The following is a 20,674-nucleotide window of genomic DNA, read 5'->3' as shown; positions in this document are numbered from 1 at the left end:
TAGTGGTGGCGCACGGGCTTAGTTGCTCCGCGGCATGTGGGATCTTCCTGGACCAGGGCTCGAACCCGTGTCCCCTGCATTGGCAGGCAGATTCTTAACCACTGTGCCACCAGGGAAACCCTGGTAAGCACTTTATACTTAAGTCATCCTAGAATGAATATAGTTAAGGATTATATATTTTTAACTTTTCATTTTAAAGTAATTTCAAATTCACATAAAAGTTACAGAAATAGTACACAGAGCTCCAATGTACTCTTCACCCAAATTCCCTCACTGTTAACGTTTTGAACCACTTGAGAGTAAGATGTAGATGCCCCATTACCCCCCTTATTATTTTGGTTAAAATTGATCCAGTATTACCATCTAATCCACAGACTCCATTGACATTTTGCTAATTAGTCTGTTATGTCTTCTGTGTATCCAGGATCACGTGCTACATTTAGTTGTCACGTGTCTTTAGTCTTCTCCAATCTGGAACAGTTTCTCAGTCCTTATCTTTCATGAACTTGACTTTTTTTTTTTTTAATTAAGAGAACAGGACAGGCTACTTTGTAGACTTTCAGTTTGGGTTTATTTAATGTTTACTCATGATTTACACAACTTTTGCAGGAATATTACAGAAGTTATGCTGTTCTTTTCTCAGTATCATGTCAGAAAGCACATGGTGTTGATTTATCCTATTACTGTGGAGTGAACTTTTTGTTACTTGGTTCTCAAGTGTCTTTCAGGTTTCTCCCTTGTAAATTAATAAGAATGTTAGCAAATAATATTTATTTTGTGAGAAGATACTTTAATACTATGTAAATATTCTTTTTCTATCAAACTTTCACCTGTTTAACATTTTCAGACATTTAGTGATATTTGCTTGAATCAGTTTTTACTTTGATAGTTATCAAGTGGTGATTTTAAAAATTCAACCATGTCTTCTAGGTTTATCAGTTGGCATTGTACTGGTTGTCAAATTTTTCCTTCTCTTTGCATTTATTCATTCATTTATGTTGGTATGAGCTCATGGGGTCCTGTTACAATCTTTTACTGTCATTATTTTTTTGATGCTCAAATTGTCCCAGACTTGGCCAGTAGAACTTCATCAAGCCAATTTCTTTGTCCTTTTAACAAGTCACTCCATTCTTTGAACATTTGTTTACTTTCTGCTCAAGAAGATGTTTCAGGCTTATTTGGTATTTTCCTTCCACCAGCCCTGGAGACAGTCATTCCTTCAAGGAGCCTTAGTTTCTTTTCAGTGGAGAAATCAAGGTGTGTTCACTGATACTGCGGGTATGGGGGCGGATATCATTGTTTCTAGGCTTTGTCAGCAGATGCTGTAGGGAAATAGAAGTAAGTGTGAGTGTGTGTGCATACACACAGGCGCACCCTCCCACACACACCCCATATTGTTCTCTGTCTTTGTCTTATGTATATATTTATCTATGCATTCAAAACCGTGAGTTCATACCAATACTTGCTGGCACTGTTGTCTTGACTTCTACATCTGTAACTCATTTGAATTCTTACTAAAACCAAAGTGATTCTGAAACAGTTAAAATTATATATATATATTATATAAGTCAAAATAAATTAATAGAGATTGATTATTCATTTTAACTGGTCTGGGATTGGAAGCAGATAAATTTTTTATAATTGTAGAGAAACATATAAAATATAGGAAACTTGGGGGCTATTTTGAGTTGAAGCCTTGTTTTCGGTTCATTTTGGTCAGTATTTTTTTGTGTGCAGTTTGGAAAGTGAAAAGTAATTATCTTTTTTTGCTTATTTATTATAGGAAACGAGATTATGAAGGCTATTTATGCTCCCTGCTACTCCCTGCAGAATCCAGAAGCTCTGCTTTTGCACTGAGAGCTTTCAATGTGGAACTGGCTCAGGCTGGTATTAAAATACCTTAAAAATTATTTGTAAAAATAGTGATGTAATATGTTTAATGCTGAACAATAAAGAAATATAGTAGTAATTTATATGTTAGATGTGTTTAAGGTTTCTGCTGGTGATTTCTTTCTCCTGCTTAACAGTTCAATTCCAAAAATAAAACTAGCTAATGAACTTAATGTTTTTGGAAAGACCATCCTGGAATTTCTTTTTTTAAGGATATTATAAAACTATGCAGTTAATATTGCACATTTGTCTGTTAATTGAATAGGTTAATCAGAGTATTACTGCTTATTCTTTACACATTTGCATAATTTACTTGTATATAGCAGTTCTTCAAAGCACTTTTTAAATTGAGTTTTTAGCTTTAACGTGAAATGGAAATTGAAGCAATTATAGCAAACCCAGACCTTATATCATACTAACTTTTCTAAAGAATTACAGACAAAGGAGCGACTCTTCTTTTTCTTAGACTGGAAAGAATGTGTGCTGATATAAGATAAATTGAAATGGAGAATGTAAATGAGGGAGTTGAGATAGAATTGCATTGATCTTCTCAGTAAATGAAATGGAGAGGTTGGTTATTGAGAGTGAGGGAGCACGGGAGGGTTTGGAGTCTTCAAGAGTATGACAAGTTTTGACACAGCCTCTCTGGTGAATATGATAGGACGTGAAGTAGGAGCACATGAAAGGATGTGAGTATAGTACTGAGGCATAATTGTGGTTAAACACTATAAATCTGCAGAGAGTAATAGAGTCTGGCTGTTTGTCCTCGGTGTGTTTCTAGAAGTCATGGGTCTATATTTTTTTACTTCATCCTTTTTCAGGTATAAACTATACTTCAGCATCTTAAGTCAGCCACAATTTAACGATAAATAGTACCCAATGTGATCTTCCATTATAACTGTAAAATAATTAAAATTCCATTTTTAATAAATAAATCTTCCATATTTTCCCTGATTCTCTGTCACCTTATAGGAATGTCTTGCTTTTTTTTTTTTAATTTAAATAAATTCAGCTGCAGGTAGCCTTGCACCTGTGTGCCACTCCAGGCAGTGTCCACCTGGCTGCCCCTTGGTCCCACTGCCCTGCACAAGATGCCACTTCCGTCTCCTGATGGCTGTCTGTCTTACTGCTTTTTTGTACACACAGTCTTGTTCATTCATTCATTCAACAAGTATTGTCCAAAATATGCTAGGCACTACTTTAGGTACTGGGTTATAGCATTGAATAAAACATACAAAGTCCCTGTATTCAAGGAACAAGTAAATACTGTACAGAAAAATTAAGGAGGATAGGGAAGGCTAGGTATAGCAGGGGTTCCTGTTTTAAGTAGGGTGATCAGGAAAAACCTCACTGAGACGGTGGCATTTTAGCAAAGATTTGAAGGAGGCAAGGGAGTGAGATATGTGGCTGAAGAGTCTTCTAGACAGAAGGAGCAGCAAGTGCAAAGGCCCTGAGATGTAAGTGTGCCTGACATATTCAAAGACAAGAAGGCCAGTGTGGCACAACAAGGAAAGGAGGGAGAGTGTGGGAGGAGATTAGGTTAGAGGTATCTGGGACAGAAAAGTAAGGTCTTGGAGACCACTTCAGTCACTTTGGCATTTACTCTGAGTGAGATGGAAAACCATTGGAAGGTTCTGAGCAGAGAAAGACATCACATCTTTGTCATGTTTCTAAAGGATTACCCTTTAAAAAAATTTTTTTTATTAAAGTATAGTTGATTTATAATATTAGTTTCATGTGTACAACCATGGTTCAATATTTTTGATAGATTATACTCCATTTAAAATTATTACAAAGTATTGGTTGTATTCCCTGTGCTGTACAGTATATCCTTGTATCTTACTTATTTTATACATAGTAGTTTGTACTTCTTAATCCCTTATCCCTATCTTGTCTCTCCCCTCATCCCTCTTCCCACTGGTAGCCACTACTTTGTTCTCTATATCTGTGAGTCTGCTTCTCTTTTTTTGTTGTTTTATGTTTATTCATTTGTGTTATTTTTTAGATTCTACATGCAAGTGATAATGTACATTATTTTTGATTAATTTGGATTAATTCCAGGATTGGAGTTGCTGAATCACATGGTAGTTCAGTTTTTAGTTTTTTGAGGAACCTCCATACTGCTTTCACAGTGGGTACACCAATTTACATTCCCACCAACAGTGTACTAGAGCTCCCTTTTCTCTACATCCATGCCAACATTTCTTAATTTGTGGTCTTTTCCATGACAACTATTCTGACAGATGTGAGGTGGTATCTCATTGTGGTTTTGATGTGCATTTCCCTGATGCTTAGTGATGTTCAGCATTTTTGCATATACCTCTTGGCCATCTGTATATCTTCTTTGGAAAAGTGTCTATTCAGGTCATCTGCCCATTTTTTAATTGAATTGTTTGTTTTTTTGATACCGAGTTGTATGAACTGTTTATATATTTTGGATATTAACCCCTCAACAGACATACCATTTGCAAATTTTTGCAAATGTTTTCTCCCATTCAGTAGGTGGTCTTTCCACTTTGTTAATGGTTTCTTTTGCTGTGCAAAAGCTTTTAAGTTTAATTAGGCCCCATTTGTTTATTTTTGCCTTTGTTTTCTTTGCCTGAAGAGAAAGATCCAAAAAAATATTGCTATGACATAGGTCAGAGGGTGATCTGCCTATTTTCTAGGAGTTTTATGGTGTCCAGTCTTACATTTAGGTCTTTAATCCATTTTGAGTTTATTTTCATATATAGTATGAGAAAATGTTCTAATTTCATTCTTTTGCATGTAGCTGTCCAGTTTTCTCAGCACCACTTATTGAAGAGACTGTCTTTCCCCATTGTATATTTTTGCCTCTTTTGTCAAAGATTAATTGACCATAAATACATGGGTTTATTTCTGGGCTCTCTATTCTGTTCCGTTGATCTATGTATCTGTTTTAATGCCAGTACCATACTGTTTTGATCACTGTACCTTTGTAGTATAGTCTGAAATCAAGGAGTGTGGTATCTCCAGCTTTATGCTTTTTTATCAAGATTGCTTCAGCTGTTCAGGGTCTTTGTGGTTCCATATAAATTTTAGGATTTTATGTTCTAGTTCTGTGAAAAATGTCATGGGTATTTTTATAGGGATTACATTGAATCTGTACTTTGCTTTGGGTAGTGTTGACATTTTAACAATATTAATTCTTCCAATCCATGGACATGGGATATCTTTCCATTTCTTTGTATTATCTTCAGTTTTCTTCATCAGTAATTTTTAGTTTTCAGAGTATAGGTCTCTCACCTCCTTGGTTAAATTTATTCCTATGATTTTATTCTTTCTGATGTGATTTTAAATGGGATTTTTTTTTTGCTTTTTCTTTCCTATAGTTCATTATTGGTGTATTAGAAAGACAAAAAAATTTCTGTAGATTAATTTTAGATCCTGTAACTTTACTGACTTCATTTCTTAGTTCTAATAGCTTTTTGGTGGAGACTTTAGGGTTTCTTTCTTTAGTATCATGTCATCTGCAAATAGTGACAGTTTTACTTCTTACCTTCCAATTTGGATGCCTTTTATTTCTTTTTCTTGTCTAATTGCTGTGACTAGGACTTTCAATAACATATTAAATAGAAGTGGTGAGAGTGGGTATCCTTGTCTTGTTCCTGATTTTAGAGAAGAAACTTCTCACCATTGAGTATGATGTTAGCTATGGGGTTGTCATAATTGGCCTTTATTATGTTGAGATGTTTCCTCTATACCAACTTTGATGAGTGTTTTTATCATGAATGCATGAATGTTGAATTTTGTCAGATGTTTTTTTCTGAGTCTATTGAGATAATCATGTGATTTTTATCCTTTGTTTTATTAATATTGTGTATCACATTAATTGATTTGTGGATATTGAACCATCCTTTCATCATTTTAGTAAATCCCACTTGGCCATGGTGTATGATCCTTTTTACATATTGTTGAATTTGGTTTGCTAATATTTTGTTGAAGATTTTTACATCTACATTCATTAGATATATTGGCCTATAATTTTCTTTTTCTGTAGTGTCTTTGTCTAGTTTTGGTATCAGGGTACTGGCGGCCTCATAATTGGGAATCTTCCCTCCTCTTCAGTACTTTGGAGTAGCTTGAGAAGGATAGGTATTAGTTCCTCTTTGTGTATTTGGCTTAATTCCCCTGTGAAGCTCTCCAGTCCTGGACTTTGGTTTGCTGGGAGTTTTTTGGTTACTGATTCAATTTCATTACTAGTGATCTGTCTGTTCAGATTATCTATTTCTTTTGGTCTTGTTTCAGAAGATTGTAGTTTCTAGGAATTTATCCATTTCTTCTAGATTGTCCAATTTATTGGCATATAACTGTTCATAGTTTTCCCTTCTGATTTTTTTTGTGTCTGTGATATCAGTTGTAATTTCTTCCCTTTTATTTCTTACTTTGTTTATTTGGGTTCTCTCTCTTTTTCTTAATGAGCTTGACTAAGGGCTTTTCAATTTTGTTTATCTTTTCAAAAAGCCAGCTCTTGGTTTCATTGAACTTTTTTCTTTTTTTTTCCTGGTCTCTATTTTATTTGTTTCTGCTCTGATCTTTATTATTTCTTTCCTTCTGCTGACTTTGGGCTTTGTTTGTTCTTCTTTTTCTAATTCCTTTAGGTGGTAGGTTAGGTTGTTTATTTGAGATTTTTCTTGTTTCTTGAGATGGGCCTGTATCACTATAAACTTTCCTCTTAGAACTTCTTTGCTGTGTGTCCTATAGATTTTGGAAAGTTGTGCTTTTATTTTCATTTGTCCTGAGGTATTTTCTGATTTCCTCTTTGATTTCTTCATTGACCCATTGGTTTTTTAGTCTCCATGTGTTAGTGTTTTTCCCATTTTTCTTCCTGTGATAGATCTCTAGTTTCATACTATTGTGGTCAGAAAAGATGCTTGATATAATTTCTATCCTCTTAATTTTTTCAGACTTGTTTTGTGGCCGAGCATGTGATCTGTCCTAGAGAATGTTCCATGTGCACTTGAAAAGAATTTGTATTCTGTTTTTGTATGGAATGTCTTATAGATATCTATTAATTCTAACTGGTCTAATGTGTCATTTAAGACCATTGTTTACTCATTGATTTTCTTTCTGGATTGTCTGTCCTTTGATGTAAATGGGGTGTTAAAGTCTTCTACTATTACTGTGTTTTTGTCAGTTTCTCACTTTATGTCTGTTGATAATTTGCTTTATGTATTTAGATGTTCCTATATTACGTGCATATATGATAATGAATGTTATATCCTCTTGCTGTATTGGTTCCTTTATCATTATACAATGCTCTTCTTTTTCTTTTGTTATAGCCTTTGTTTTAAAGTCTATTTTGTCTGATATGCGTATTGCTACTCCTGATTTCTTGTCGTTTCTGTTTGCATGAAATATCTTTTTCCATTCCCTCACTTTCACTCTGTGTGTGTCTTTATCCCTGAAGTGAGTCTGTTGTAGGCAGCATGTTGAAGGGTCTTGTTTTTTTAATCCAAACAGCCACCCTGTGTCTTTTGACATTTAAAGTAATTGTAGTCCACTGACATTTAAAGTAATTAGTGATAGGTATGTACTTATGGCCATTTTATTACTTGTTTTCCAATTGTTTTTGTAGTTCCTCTCTGTTAATTTCTTCTTCATTTTGTTTCTTCCATTGTGGTTATATGATTTTCTTTTGTAGTATGCTTGGGTTCGTTTCTTACTGGTTTTCGTGTATCTATTGTAGGGGTTTTTTTTGTGTGTGTGTGGTACGTGGGCCTCTCACTGTTGTGGCCTCTCCCGTTGTGGAGCACAGGCTCCGGACGCGCAGGCTCAGTGGCCATGGCTCACGGGCCCAGCCGCTCTGCGGCACGTGGGATCTTCCCGGACTGGGGCATGAACCTGTGCCCCCTGCATCGGCAGGCGGACTCTCAACCACTGAGCCACCAGGGAAGCCCTGTTATAGGTTTTTGATTTGTGGTTACCATGGGGTTCATATATGTTGACCAATAATTATATCTACGTGACTTAAACTGATAGTCTTTTAAGTTAAAACGCATTCTAAAAGATCTACGTTTTTTACTCCCCTGCCTCATATTTTGTGTTTTTTATGTCATATTTTACATCTTCATGTCTGTCCCTTTACTGTTTATTATAGTTATGGTTGCTTTTACAGTTTCTTTTTGTTTTATAATCTGCATACTGGCTTTAATATTTAAGTGGTTGATCCACAGCCTTTACTATATGATTTGTCTTTATTAGTGGGATTTTTTTTCGCCTATAAATTCTTACTTCTTGTAGCCTTTTCTTTTCCACTTAAAGAAGACCATTTAATACTTCTTGTAAGGTTGGCTTAGTACTGATAATCTTTTAGTTTTTTCCTTATCCAAGAAGTTCTTTATCTCTCTTTCAGTTCTGAAAGATAACCTTCCTGGGTAGAGTATCCTAGGTTGTAGGTTTTTTCCTTTCAGCTGTTTAAGTATATCATGCCACTCACTCCCTTATGGCCTGCAAAGCGTCTGCAGAAACATCAGCTGATAGCCTTAGGGGGATTCCCTTGTATGTTTTTCTGCTTTTCTCTCTCTCTTTTTTTTTTTTCTCTTGCTGCCTCTAAGATTCTCTTTAACTTTTGCCATTTTAATTATGATGTGTCCTGGTGTGGGTCTCTTTGTATTCATCTTGCTTGGGACTCTGTGCTTCCTGTACCTGGAAATCTGTTTCCTTCTTCAGCTTCAAGAAGTTTTCAGCCATAATTTCATCAAATACATTTTCTACCCCTTTCTCACTCTCTTCTTCTGGAATCCTTATAATGTGAATCTTAGTACACTTGATGTTGGCTCAGAGGTGCCTTACACTATCGTCATTTTTTAAAATTTGTTTTTCTTTTTGCTGTTCTGATTGGGTGATTTCCATTATTCTTTCTTCCAGATCACTTATGTGTTCTTCTCTATCACCTAGTCTGCTGTTCATTCCTTCTAGTGCATTTTTCATTTCATTTATTGTATTTTTCATCTCTGACTGGTTCTTTTTAATATTTTCTAGTTCCTTGTTAAAATTCTCAGTGTGTTCATTCATTCTTTTCCCAAATTTAGTTAGCATTCTTTTTACTATTGCTTTGAATACTTTATGTGGTAAATTATTTATGTCTGTTTCATTAGGGTTTTTTTCAGGGTTTTTTCTTGTTCTTCCATTTGAAACATATTCCTTTGTTTTCTCATATTGTTTAACTTTCTCTGTCTCTATGAGTTAGGTGATAAGATTGGTTACCTGTCCCAATCTTGAAGGGGTGTCCTTGGGTGGGATTGCCCCTATGCAGTCTGCTTGCCCAGTCACTTTGGTGGGAGAGCTGGATCTGAAGTGAGCATAGGTCATGTCTTCTCCTGGGGTGTGCTGGCAGCTACCACTTTGGTGGGAGGTAGGGCTATAGATGAAGGGGCTATAGCCAGAGCCAGGTGTGAGCTGGGGCTTTTCCTTTGCTCTTCCAGTGGCAGTCACCTTCCTGTCTGGGTGGGGTCTGGCGCCCAAGGTGCTGGAGCACAAGCCCTGAGGGTTGGTCTGAGCCGGCTCCCATCCTTCTAAGTGTGTGCACTCCTCTAGCAATGGCACCTCAGCCCTAGTCGAGAGCAAGAGGGGCTGGAGCAGGCACGTGGTGTGGGCTGGGGTGCATGCTGGAATGGTCTGGGAAGCCAGTCAGAGCCCCAGGCAGTTTTCAGCCTGCAGCCTGCAGCCTGATGTGCATGCTGTTAATGGCTGCCTTCACGCTATTCAGAGGCAGTCAAGTCCAGGCTGGCTTCCTTTTCTTTAAGTGTGTGCACTCCCCTTAGCAATGACAGCCTTCGCCCTAGTGGAGAGCAGTGCTGGAGCAGGAGAGGCTGGAGCAGGCAGCTGGTCAGAGCCTCAGGCAGTTTTCAGTCTGCAGCCTCCATGCTATTCCCGGGAATAAGTAAGTGTGTGCATACTCTTCACAAGCAGAGTCCTGGTTTCTTACAGCCCTCCAGTAAGTCCCACTGGTTTTCAAACCAGCTAAGGGTAATTGTGTTACCGGTGTCAGACCCTTGGGCTGGGGTGCCTGGTGTGTGGCTCAAACCCCTTGCTTCCCAGGGTGGTTCCCTGAGCCTGTGTGTGATATCCCCCTCCTTTTCTGTGTCCCCTGCTAAGGGCCTGGGTCCCAACCTAACTGGTTCTCCTCCCTTCCTCCCCGACTCCATGTGCATCTTTCTTCACAGCCTTGGTTGTAGAAGAGCCTTTTTGCCAGTTTCCAGGTTGTTTACAGTGATGTAGATGTATTTTTGATGTGTTCATGGGGGCGGGTGGGCTCAGTGTCCTCCTACTCTGCGTTCTTGATCTCCCTCCTAAAAGGATTAACTCTTTTTAAAAAATGTATTTATTTATTTTTTCTGTTATGGTTTATTACAAGCTACTGAATATAGTTCCCTGTGCTATACAGTAGAACCTTGTTGTTTATCCATTCTGTATATAATAATTTCATCTGCTAGTCCCAAACTCCCAATCCATCCCTCCCTCTTGGCATCCACAAGTCTGTTCTCTATGTCTGTGAGTTTGTTTCTGTTTCATAGATAAGTTCATTTGTGTCATACTTTAGATTCCACAAATAAATGATATCACTTTGGTAAGTAGTAGTTGTCTTTTTTCTGACTTACTCTATTTAGTATGATAATCTCTAGGTTCATCCTTATAGCTGCAAATGGCATTGTTTCATTCTTTTTTATGGCTGAGTAATATTCCATTGTGTGTGTGTGTGTGTGTGTGTGTGTGTGTGTATATACATATATATATGTATATATATATACACATACACGCCACATCTTCTTTAAAGGATTACTCTTGATGCTGTATTGAGAATAGACCATATGCCATGGGATCTGAACACTAAGCATTGCTAAGAGACCCACCCAGCACCAAGACCATAAAAAAAAAAAAACAAAAAAACCCCCAACTTTTTATTTGGAAATAATTTCACACACACCAAAGTAAGAATAGTACAAATACCCATATACCCTTTTGTTAATATTTTGCCCTATTTGCTTTATCATATTGTGCCCCTCTCCCCTTCTCCCTCTCTCTCTCCCTCTCTCTCTGTGTATACACACACACACACACACACACAAATATGCACACACATACATGCACTGGTTTTCTTATGAATCATTTTACAGTAACTTGACTACACCATGGCCCTTATCCCTGTAAACTTGAACTGTATTTCATTACCATAAGAATATTCTCTTACATAACAGTTATCAGTTTGAGTAAATTTGAGATTGATACAGTACATTTATTTAATCTACCTTCTGGTTTCCACTTTTGTCAGATGATTTCAATGATGTCCTTTATGGCATTTTTTAACCCTTCTGTACAGGATCCAATCTAGGATAATGTATTGCATTTAGTTTTCATGTCTCTTTGGCCTCCTTTAATCTGGAACATTTCCACAGCCTTTCTTTGTCTTCTCTCGTTACATTGACATTTTAAAAACAGTATTGTTCCTTTTCAAAAATTGAGTATTTCTCATTTGGAGTTTATTTTTTGTCATGATTATATTTATATATATCTAGTCTAATGCTTAACTACCTAAATGGTATATGTCCTTCTCAGGGAATCACAAGGAGGCATTACATGTCTGTATGCCTCTTATTGGCAATACCAATTTTGGTCACTAGTCAAGATGTTAACATTTTTCTCCTTGTTAAATATAAGGAAACATTTTAAGACCATGGTCCTCATCAAAATTCACCTCACATATGGCAAATAGGTATATGAAAATGTGCTCAGCATCACTAATATCAGAGAAGTGCAAATCAGAACCACAATGACATATCCCCTCACACCTATTAGGATAGCTGTTATCAAAGAGACGAGAAATAACAAGTGTTGTAGAGGGTGTGGAGAAAAGGGAGCCCTTGTGCACTGTTGGTGGGAGTATAAATAGGTGCAGCCACTGTGGAGAACAGCGTGGAGGTGCCTCAAAAAACCAAAACTAGAACTACCGTATAATCCAGTAATTTCATTTCTGGGTATTTATCCAAAGGAAATGAAAATATTAACTTGAAAAGATACATGCACCCCCTTGTTCATTGCAACATTATTTACGATAGCCAAGACACGGAAGCCACCTAAGTGTCCATTGGTGGATGACTGGATAAAGATGTGGTATATCTACACAATGGAATATTACTTAGACATAAAAAAGAAGGAAATCTTGCCATTTGTGACAACACAGATGGACCTTGAGGGCTTTATGCTAAGTGAAATAAGTTAGAGAAAGGCAAATACCATATCATCTCACATATACGTGGAATCTAAAACAAAAACAAAAGCAAAACAAAAAAAAACCCCCAAACTTATAGATACAGAGAACAGATTGCTGGTTGTCAGAGGCAGTGGGTGGGAGATGGGTGAAATGGGTGAGGGTGGTCAAAAGGTAGAAACTTCCTGTTATAAGTAAATAAGTCATGGGAATGTAATGTACAGCTAATACTGTATTATGTGTTTGAAAGTTGCTAATAGAGTAGATCTTCAAAGTTCTCAACATACACAAATTCCTAATTATGTGTGGTGATAGATAGTAACTAGACCTATGGTGATCATTTCACAATATATACATGCATATACAAATCATGTTGTACACTTGAAACTAAGATACTGTTATATGTCAATTATAGCTCAATTAAAAATAAAAAATTTACCTCCTAGATTTAGCATGCATTGGTGATTCTTGCTTGACCCAGCGCCATTCTTAATCAGTAGTAAGTGAGGGAGAGAGTCTAATAATCTTCTTTTAAAAAGTTACTTAGTGAATAAATAAATGAGTTTATTTAAATGTACCACAGTAAAGTTCACTTTTTGTGATGTACAGTCCTATAGGTTTTGAGAACTGCTTCGAGTCACGTATTTACCACTAGAGTCGTGATACAGAGTAATTCCATCAACCCTTATGTGTCCCTTTGTAGTCAACCCCTCCCCTCTCCCACAATCTTTTACATATCCTTCTGGTTCCATTATAAGAGCTGTGAGTATGCAGAGCATGGGATAAACTTCTACCTTTTTGAGCCATAATTTCTGTGTTTGTAAAATGGGTATATTCGTAAGGACCCTGTGAGTTTGTTGTGAGGATTGTGATCAGATAACCTCTGGTACAGTACCTGGTACTTGTTGACATTTTTTTTTTTTTTTTTTTTTTTTTTGCGGTACGCGGGCCTCTCACTGTTGTGGCCTCTCCCGTTGCGGAGTACAGGCTCCAGATGCGCAGGCTAAGCGGCCATGGCGCACGGGCCCAGCCGCTCCGCGGCACGTGGGATCTTCCCGGACCTGGGCACGAACCTGTGTCCCCTGCATCGGCAGGCGGACTCTCAACCACTGTGCCACCAGGGAAGCCCTACTTGTTGACATTTGATAAATAAATATTAGTTCCTTCTCTGCTTCCTCTAAAAAGCCTCTGGTTCTATTTCCTAGGTTTATCTTCAGACTCAAAAATATTTTTACTGTCACTAACCCAGTGAGAATTGTTTTTCTTCTCTTCCACTTATTATTGAAAAACTTTGTTTTGGAAAACTTCAGTCATATACGACATGAAGTATATTCATATGTAGAGAGAGAAGCATAATGAACCCCCATATACCTCATTACCCACCTCCAACTGTTACTAACTCATGGCCAATCTTGTTTTCTCATCTTTACTCCCCACCCCCCTCATCCCCACCTCCAGGTTATTTTGAAGTAAGTCTCAAATTTTTCCATCTGCAGATATTTCAGTTTGCATCTCTAAAAGAACTCACTTAAAAAAATAGCCACAATACCATTATTATATATTAAAAATTTAACAGTAATTTCTTAATATCATTAAACGCCTGGTGTTCAGATTTTCCTAGTTGTTTCTGTCTCTTTAAATTAGGATTCAAATAGGTCTACATGGCACTGGTTGATCTCTTTCTTAAATTTCTTTTAAACGAAATGATCCCCCTCCCTCTCTTTGTTTTTTCTTGCAATTTTTTTCTAGAAGAATTGCTCCTATTTTTGAATGCAGACCTTGAAAATATTTTTGAATAAGCACCAAATAATTTGTAGCTTTTACTTAGGAAACTCATAATGATGATAATTTAAATGATACATAACTTCAAGGAAAAAATTAAATGTAGAGAAACTTAATTTTTGGCTGAATTATATGATTATGCAGTTACAAATGCTGGTTTTTGAGACTGTGAACAGTGCATTTATTAAAGTTTTAAACACTATTTACAGGTTAAGGACTCTGTCTCTGAGAAGACAATTGGACTGATGAGAATGCAGTTTTGGAAAAAAACTGTGGATGATATATACTGTGACAGTCCACCACATCAGCCTGTGGCCATTGAACTATGGAAGGTAAAAAAAAAAACAACCCCCCAAAAAGACCCCTACTTTTCATTTGTAAGAATGTTATTTGAGCATACTTTTTGTTACATACAATTTGGATAGTGTCAATGGGGAATCTATCCTGAAAATAATTTTAGGCTCATGTAATGTTCAGATATACGTTAGATTTGACAGAATTTAAAATCATCCACGAATAATTTGCACACATCTTCAGTGTATTTCTTTATAAAAGGAAGAAGGAGAAATCTGATCTCTATATGTTATAAGTTATTTTCCACATATTTGATTGCAGAATGTAAGCCCTACAAATTTTGAAGCAGTGGCAGGTACATTTTCTGTCTGCCCAGCAGCTCCTTATTCCAGTGCTTTAATCCGTACTCTGGGCAGTAGAAAATCACGCACTGATCTCTTGTGACAGGAGACGTGCTCTCATCATTGTCCAGACACAAATCTAAAACTGCCTTGTCTAGTTTGATAGAATTGCATATTTGTTGATGAATTTTAGGTGTCCGAGAATGGAAACCTATGGACTAGGGTATTATTTGTAAACTAGATGTATTTAGTAATTAGTTTTACATTAAAGCTGTATGGATTCTTCATTCACAAACAGCCATGCACAGTTTAGAAATACGCTGAACTGTGAACAGAGAAAGGGAATTAGGTACCTTTCATCACTGATCTGTGTCCCTATTGTAATATGATGAATGCCAAAAGATAGTTTCCATCACAGGAGCCACTGACAGACCTGACAGTGGTACGCCTCTTCTCAGGTCTGAGCCCCAGCAGAGGCAGGCCCCATTTGTGGGCCCCAGATTGACAGAGCCTCAGTAAGGATGGAGAGCCAGGCCCCTCCACTGGGGACTGAGAAGAAAGAGTGGATGGGAAGCTTGTGAGTATTAGATTAGTTGTTTAGCTTTATTCATCCCACTTCAAGAATCTCATCCTAGGTGACTCAGTTTAGAAAAAAGTTTCTCTAAAAATCCAGAAACTCTTATTTATTTTATATACAAACCTGACTGCATTAGAGGTTTATGCTAAGATGTGCACTGAAGATTCTGACCTTTGTCAGGAAATAATGTGAAAGGTCAGAGATTTCTTTAACACAAATTTATCTTGCCTTCGCTTCTCTTAAAAAAATTCTGGAAAACATATCTAAATTACACAATGTTTACGTATATGCCAATTTGTCCAGTTTTAATAGCTGCTTAAGTTTTGTTGATTAACGTTGACCAGCTTTCTTTTTTTTTTTAATTTATTAAGTAATTTATTTTTGGCTGCATTGGGTCTCTGTTGTTGTGCACAGGCTTCCTCTAGTTGTGGTGAGTGGGGGCTACTTTTCGTTGCGGTGCGTGGGCTTTTCATTGCAGTGGCTTCTCTTGTTTTGGAGCACAGGCTCTAGGTGCATGGGCTCAATAGTTGTGGCTTGCGGGCTCTAGAGCGCAGGCTCAGTAGTTGTGGCACATGGGCTTAGTTGCTCTGCAGTATGTGGGATTTTCCCGGACCAGGGATTGAACCCATATCCCTTGCATTGGTAGGCCAGTTCTTAACCACTGTGCCACTGTCTGGAAGTCCCTGGCCAGCTTTCTGATATGACAGGTATTGAAGGTTAATATGAGTATTTGAAAGAAGCAGGTAGTGTTCAGACCAGTTGTCCTGATTGCATATTCCCTACCCCTCCCCGTTCTGTTGGAACATACCCTATTGCGCCACTGTCCAGTCAAACTTTCAGTTGATTCTTTGAAGAGTTTCAGGTTCTTTAGAAGATTAAATAGGGAAACAGTGACATGTTGTCCAAAGAGTACATTCTTGCCACACTGTTTCATTGGTGCCTTTAGGGTACAAAATAGTTGAATATCTATAATTTCTAATATTTATAGCCAAGGTTTTTGTTCTATTTGGCTTCTATTTCCAAAGTTTTGATAGTTTTGTTCAGCAGGTTTTCAGCTTCTTATAAATATTTATTTTTTATCTTGATCTCCGATTTCCTTCAGAATCAGACAAGAGAGCTATATTTTGTGGTCAAGGAACTGCAGCTGTTATAGTGTCAGTCTTGAGTAAATAGGAGTCTGACTTTTCAGTGGTTAAGTATTTATTGAGTACTTTTCTGTGCCAGGAATGGTGCTTGATGATGTGGTTACAAAGATCAAACAAGTCCTGCCCTACTCAGACATGTGCAAAATAAAACAAGAGCAGAACTCTAATGACTGAGGTATCCCAGGCTGATTCCTGGGACTGGGGAGACAGGCCTGTAGAGAGTCCTGCTATGTAATTGTAACAATGCTGAGAGCACTTGGAAACCAACTCCATGTAGCCCTTTTAGCTTCTGTTAAGTTCCTGTAGGGCAAAGTGGGCTCCATTCTCCACAGATCCACCCTTTGTCACATAAATGTGTATAGATGATCATGTCAGCCTTTACATTTTAGTATCAGTGACATCTTAGAGTCTCAGTTGAAGTATAGGATATATTCCTAAGACTTCGTTTCACTACTATATTTATTTATTGTGAAAATATATTATACTTAGTGTTGACTTGGTAAGAAAACAATGTTTTAAAAACTTATTTGGAAAAAACTTCAACATTTCAGAAAGGTTACAAAATTAAAAATAGTATAAGAACATTTCTATATCCTTTACCTAGATTTACCTGTTGTTAACATTTTATCCCATTTGTTAATCATTTTGCGTGCTCACTCAAGTGTGTGTGTGCTAGCATGCTCTCTCTGTATATATTTTCACATTCATAGGTTTTTAAATCATTTGAGTATAACTTACATACATCATGTCCCTTTGTCCCTAAATACTTTAGTATTTCCTAATAGAGACATTCTCTTATATAACCAGAATAGTTATTGACTTTAGTAAATTTAACTTTGATATAACACTTTTCATCTATAAATTTCATCTAATTTTCCATTCATATTCCAATTTTTTTTTTTTGGTGGTACGCGGGCCTCTCACTGTTGTGGCCTCTCCCGTTGTGGAGCACAGGCTCCGGACATTCAGGCTCAGCAGCCATAGCTCACGGGCCCAGCCGCTCCGCGGCATGTGGGATCTTCCCGGACCGGGGCACGAACCCGTGTCCCCTGCATCAGCAGGCGGTCTCTCAACCACTGTGTCACCAGGGAAGCCCTCATATTCCAATTTTGTCACTTGACCCAATAATATCCACTAATGTATTTTTCCCCTCCAGTGTAGGATCCAGTCAGGTATTTTTTTTTGTTATGTCATTTTAGCTTTAATCTGGAACATTTCCATAGCTTTTCTTTGTTTTCTATGACATTGATAATTTTGAAGAATGTAACCCTTTCTTTTTTTCTTTCTTTCTTTTTTTTTTTTTGGTAGTAGAACATTCCTCATTTTGGATTTGTCTGATGTGTTCTCATGATTAAATGATTCAGGTTATGCATTCTTGGCCAGAATACTGCATAGGTGATGTATTCTCAGGGTATCACATCCGGAGACACATTTTGTCCATCTTTCCTTTATTGGCATTGTTCATTTTCGTTAACAGTCAAGATGTTGCCTGGTTTTCCCAATGTGTAATCTACTGTATAATTATAGTTCCCCTTGTAACTAATCAACTTTAAGACAATGCAAATACGCTATTCCTCATCAACTTCTTGTGAAATTTCCTGCATTCATTGATGGTTCTTGTCTTATCCAGTCTTTACTATTATGATTGCAGAATGATAATTTCGCAACTCTGATGCTCTGTTCACATTTACCACTTGGCACTCTACTATAGGCAAATGCTCTCGTTCTCCTATATTATTTATTTGTTTATTAATTATTGGTATAAACTCTACTGTTTTTTTCAGTAGTTTATAACTTATTACTATACTTAATTATTTTGGTGTTCCAATAGTCCCAGATTTGGACAGTGGGAGTCCCTTCAAACTGGCTTCTGTGTCCTGACATGCCTTCCATTGTTCTTTTGAGCACTTTCTATTTTCTGGCGCAATAAAATAGAATCATGTTGAGTCTCCCTTGCTCAAGCTCTGGAATCACCCATTTTCTAGACTCTTGTTTCCTTTGCGGGGAGTGGTATTAGAGGCCAAGATCTGAGCACTAGGTGTTCTCTTTCCTACTAGAGTGTCTTTACTTGTAAGATAACACTGTACCCTGCAGATTGTTTTCTTTGGAGCTTTATTACTGTTTTCTTTTTGGAAAGTGTTTATTTTCATTAAATAGAGTCTTCATTTTTATGGAAAAAAGTTTGTGTGTAATAAGTAAGCATAGAAGTTGGGGCATATCACATAGCAGAGAAGCTCCGCTCTGCTTAATTCTTGTTTCGTTTTTGTTTTGAAAGTGGAATCACTAAATTACCAATAATATAAGAAAAAAAAGACAAATTAGTGGAAAAGTTTTGGATATATTATCCTTACTTGGAAATGTTTTCTAGGGACATTCTCTTTTTTTCCCTAGTTCTTTAACATAGCTATCTATCTGGTGATGCGTTATTACGAATGCTCCCTTACCTAGTTTTTTTTTTTTTTTTTTGCGGTACGCGGGCCTCTCACTGTTGTGGCCTCTCCCATTGCAGAGCACAGGCTCCGGACGCGCAGGCCCAGTGGCCATGGCTCACGGGCCTAGCCGCTCCGCGGCATGGGGGATCTTCCCGGACCGGGGCACGAACCCATGTCCCCTGCATCGGCAGGCGGACTCTCAACCACTGTGCCACCAGGGAAGCCCCCTTACCTAGTTTTGTATTTGGTTTGTTTATGTTATTCAGGTCTACAGAAGTCATTTCCAGTACTTTCTAAAACTTACAACTCTTGTTTTTTTTAGGCTGTCAAAAGACATAATCTGACTAAAAGATGGCTTATGAAAATCATTGATGAAAGAGTAAGTTGAAATTGCTCAAGTCTTAAGTTTTTTCTTCCTTTTTAATCCTTAAGCTAATCTTCAGGGAGGAAATGTTTTAGTATGTGTATTAATATTTGGAGAAAGGAAACTTTTAGAGAACTGTACCATTTTATCCATTCTCCATCACTGCATGCCACCCACCTCAGCCGCCCAACCCCGTACCTAGAGACAGACAAGCAAAGACAGGCACCCAGGCAGAGGCATGCGTGTGCACACCACACTCTACTAGTTTGTTTTTTTAAAACAGAAAGTTTTTAAACAGAAATTTTCAGGCTTATATAAAAGTAGAGAGAATAGTGTAATATACTTCCATGTGTATGTCACCCAGCTTTAATAGTTATGAATACATGTCCAATGTTATTTCATCTATATTCTACCAACTTCCCTCCCTAAACCCTATTAGATTATTTTAAAGTAAACCCCAGACATGTTATTATTTGATCTGTACATATACATGTATCTTGAAAAGATAAAAACTTGTATAAAACAGATAATCAACAAGAACCTGCTGTATAGCACAGGAAACTCTACTCAATATTCTGTAATAACCTAAAATGGGAAAAGTGTCTGAAAATAGATGTATGTATATGTATAACTGAATCACTTTGCTGTATGCCTGAAACTAAACACAACATTGTAAATCAACTATACTCCAGTATAAAATAAAAATTTAAAAAAAGAGAAAAAAACTTGTATAAAACATAACTATTATATGATTACCAGACCTTTAAAAAGTATGGATAATTCCTTAATGTCATCAAAACTTGAGTAGTTGTACACATATCATTATGCATACCCAGTGCTTGGATCTCTGTCCAAATAGAGGGAATAAGGAAAGTTCAACAGTTCTAGCAAATGGAATCTTATACTGAGTTCTTAGAACTAAGTTCTAGTTCTAACCAAGCATGCAAATTGCTTGATGATCTGGGCTGATTTGTGTAATCTTTCTGACACATTGTTGGCTAAGTGTCCTTGTTGGCCTGATATTTATCACATGTTGTTGTCCTGAAAATGTAAGTTTACTTAGTTTATTTGGATACAATCTATTAATAACCATAGGCTATAGTAGTAATAATATAAGCAAAAATGAGATAATGACTTTAACATTTAAAAAATTGCTCAGTTGGCCTATAGAATTAATTAGTACTAAGAAAATGTATTTTTCAGGTGTCTTCAGTTTTCATGAGGTAAAGAAAATTTGAGAACTCAAGACAGAGATAATGGAAAATCTCTCTTTTTTTCTTAATGAAAAAATAGCAGTTTTTCCATTGTTTAATGGAAAATAACATTTGGCTTTTGTATGGAGGGATAATTAAAAGTAAAGCACTGGGATCAATCTCCCTGCATTGATCTGAAGATTCAGTATAATCCTTATAAAAATTCCAGCTGTATAAAAATTCCATACTTATACAGATAAGTAATAAGCACCTTAAAAGATGCTCAACATCTTTTCATGAGGGACATGAAAATCCAAACCACAATGAGATACCACTTCATACCAATTAGGATGGCTATAATAAAAAGAATGAACAATAATGGGTGTTGGTGAGGATGTGGAGAAATTGGAACCCTTCATACGGTGCTG

At 37.0% G+C, this 20,674-nt stretch overlaps 1 protein-coding gene across 7 annotated transcripts in view; it reads left to right on the top strand.

The window, feature by feature from the left end:
- Positions 1–20,674, top strand: part of NDUFAF6 (NADH:ubiquinone oxidoreductase complex assembly factor 6) — a 36,303-nt gene that overhangs the window by 3,646 nt on the left and 11,983 nt on the right. For 4 of the 7 annotated variants that reach the window (XM_089898889.1, XM_089898887.1, XM_022584760.3 and 1 more), the window contains exons 2-4: positions 1,784–1,883; positions 14,110–14,232; positions 19,012–19,068. In XM_089898889.1, coding sequence (XP_089755015.1) covers positions 14,146–14,232; positions 19,012–19,068 — 144 coding nt within the window. In that variant the 5' untranslated portion in view covers positions 1,784–1,883; positions 14,110–14,145. Of the gene's footprint in view, positions 1–1,783; positions 1,888–14,109; positions 14,233–19,011; positions 19,069–20,674 lie in introns of all 7 variants that reach the window. The other 3 variants (XM_022584762.3, XM_022584761.3, XM_030760053.2) reach the window with 3 other exon arrangements.

Source organism: Delphinapterus leucas, chromosome 17 (genome assembly GCF_059928025.1).
Source record: "Delphinapterus leucas isolate spDelLeu-1000000601 "Yukka" chromosome 17, BTC_Dleu_Yukka2, whole genome shotgun sequence".
NCBI classification, from domain to species: Eukaryota; Metazoa; Chordata; class Mammalia; order Artiodactyla; family Monodontidae; genus Delphinapterus; species Delphinapterus leucas.
This window is presented reverse-complemented; position numbering and strand designations above follow the sequence as displayed.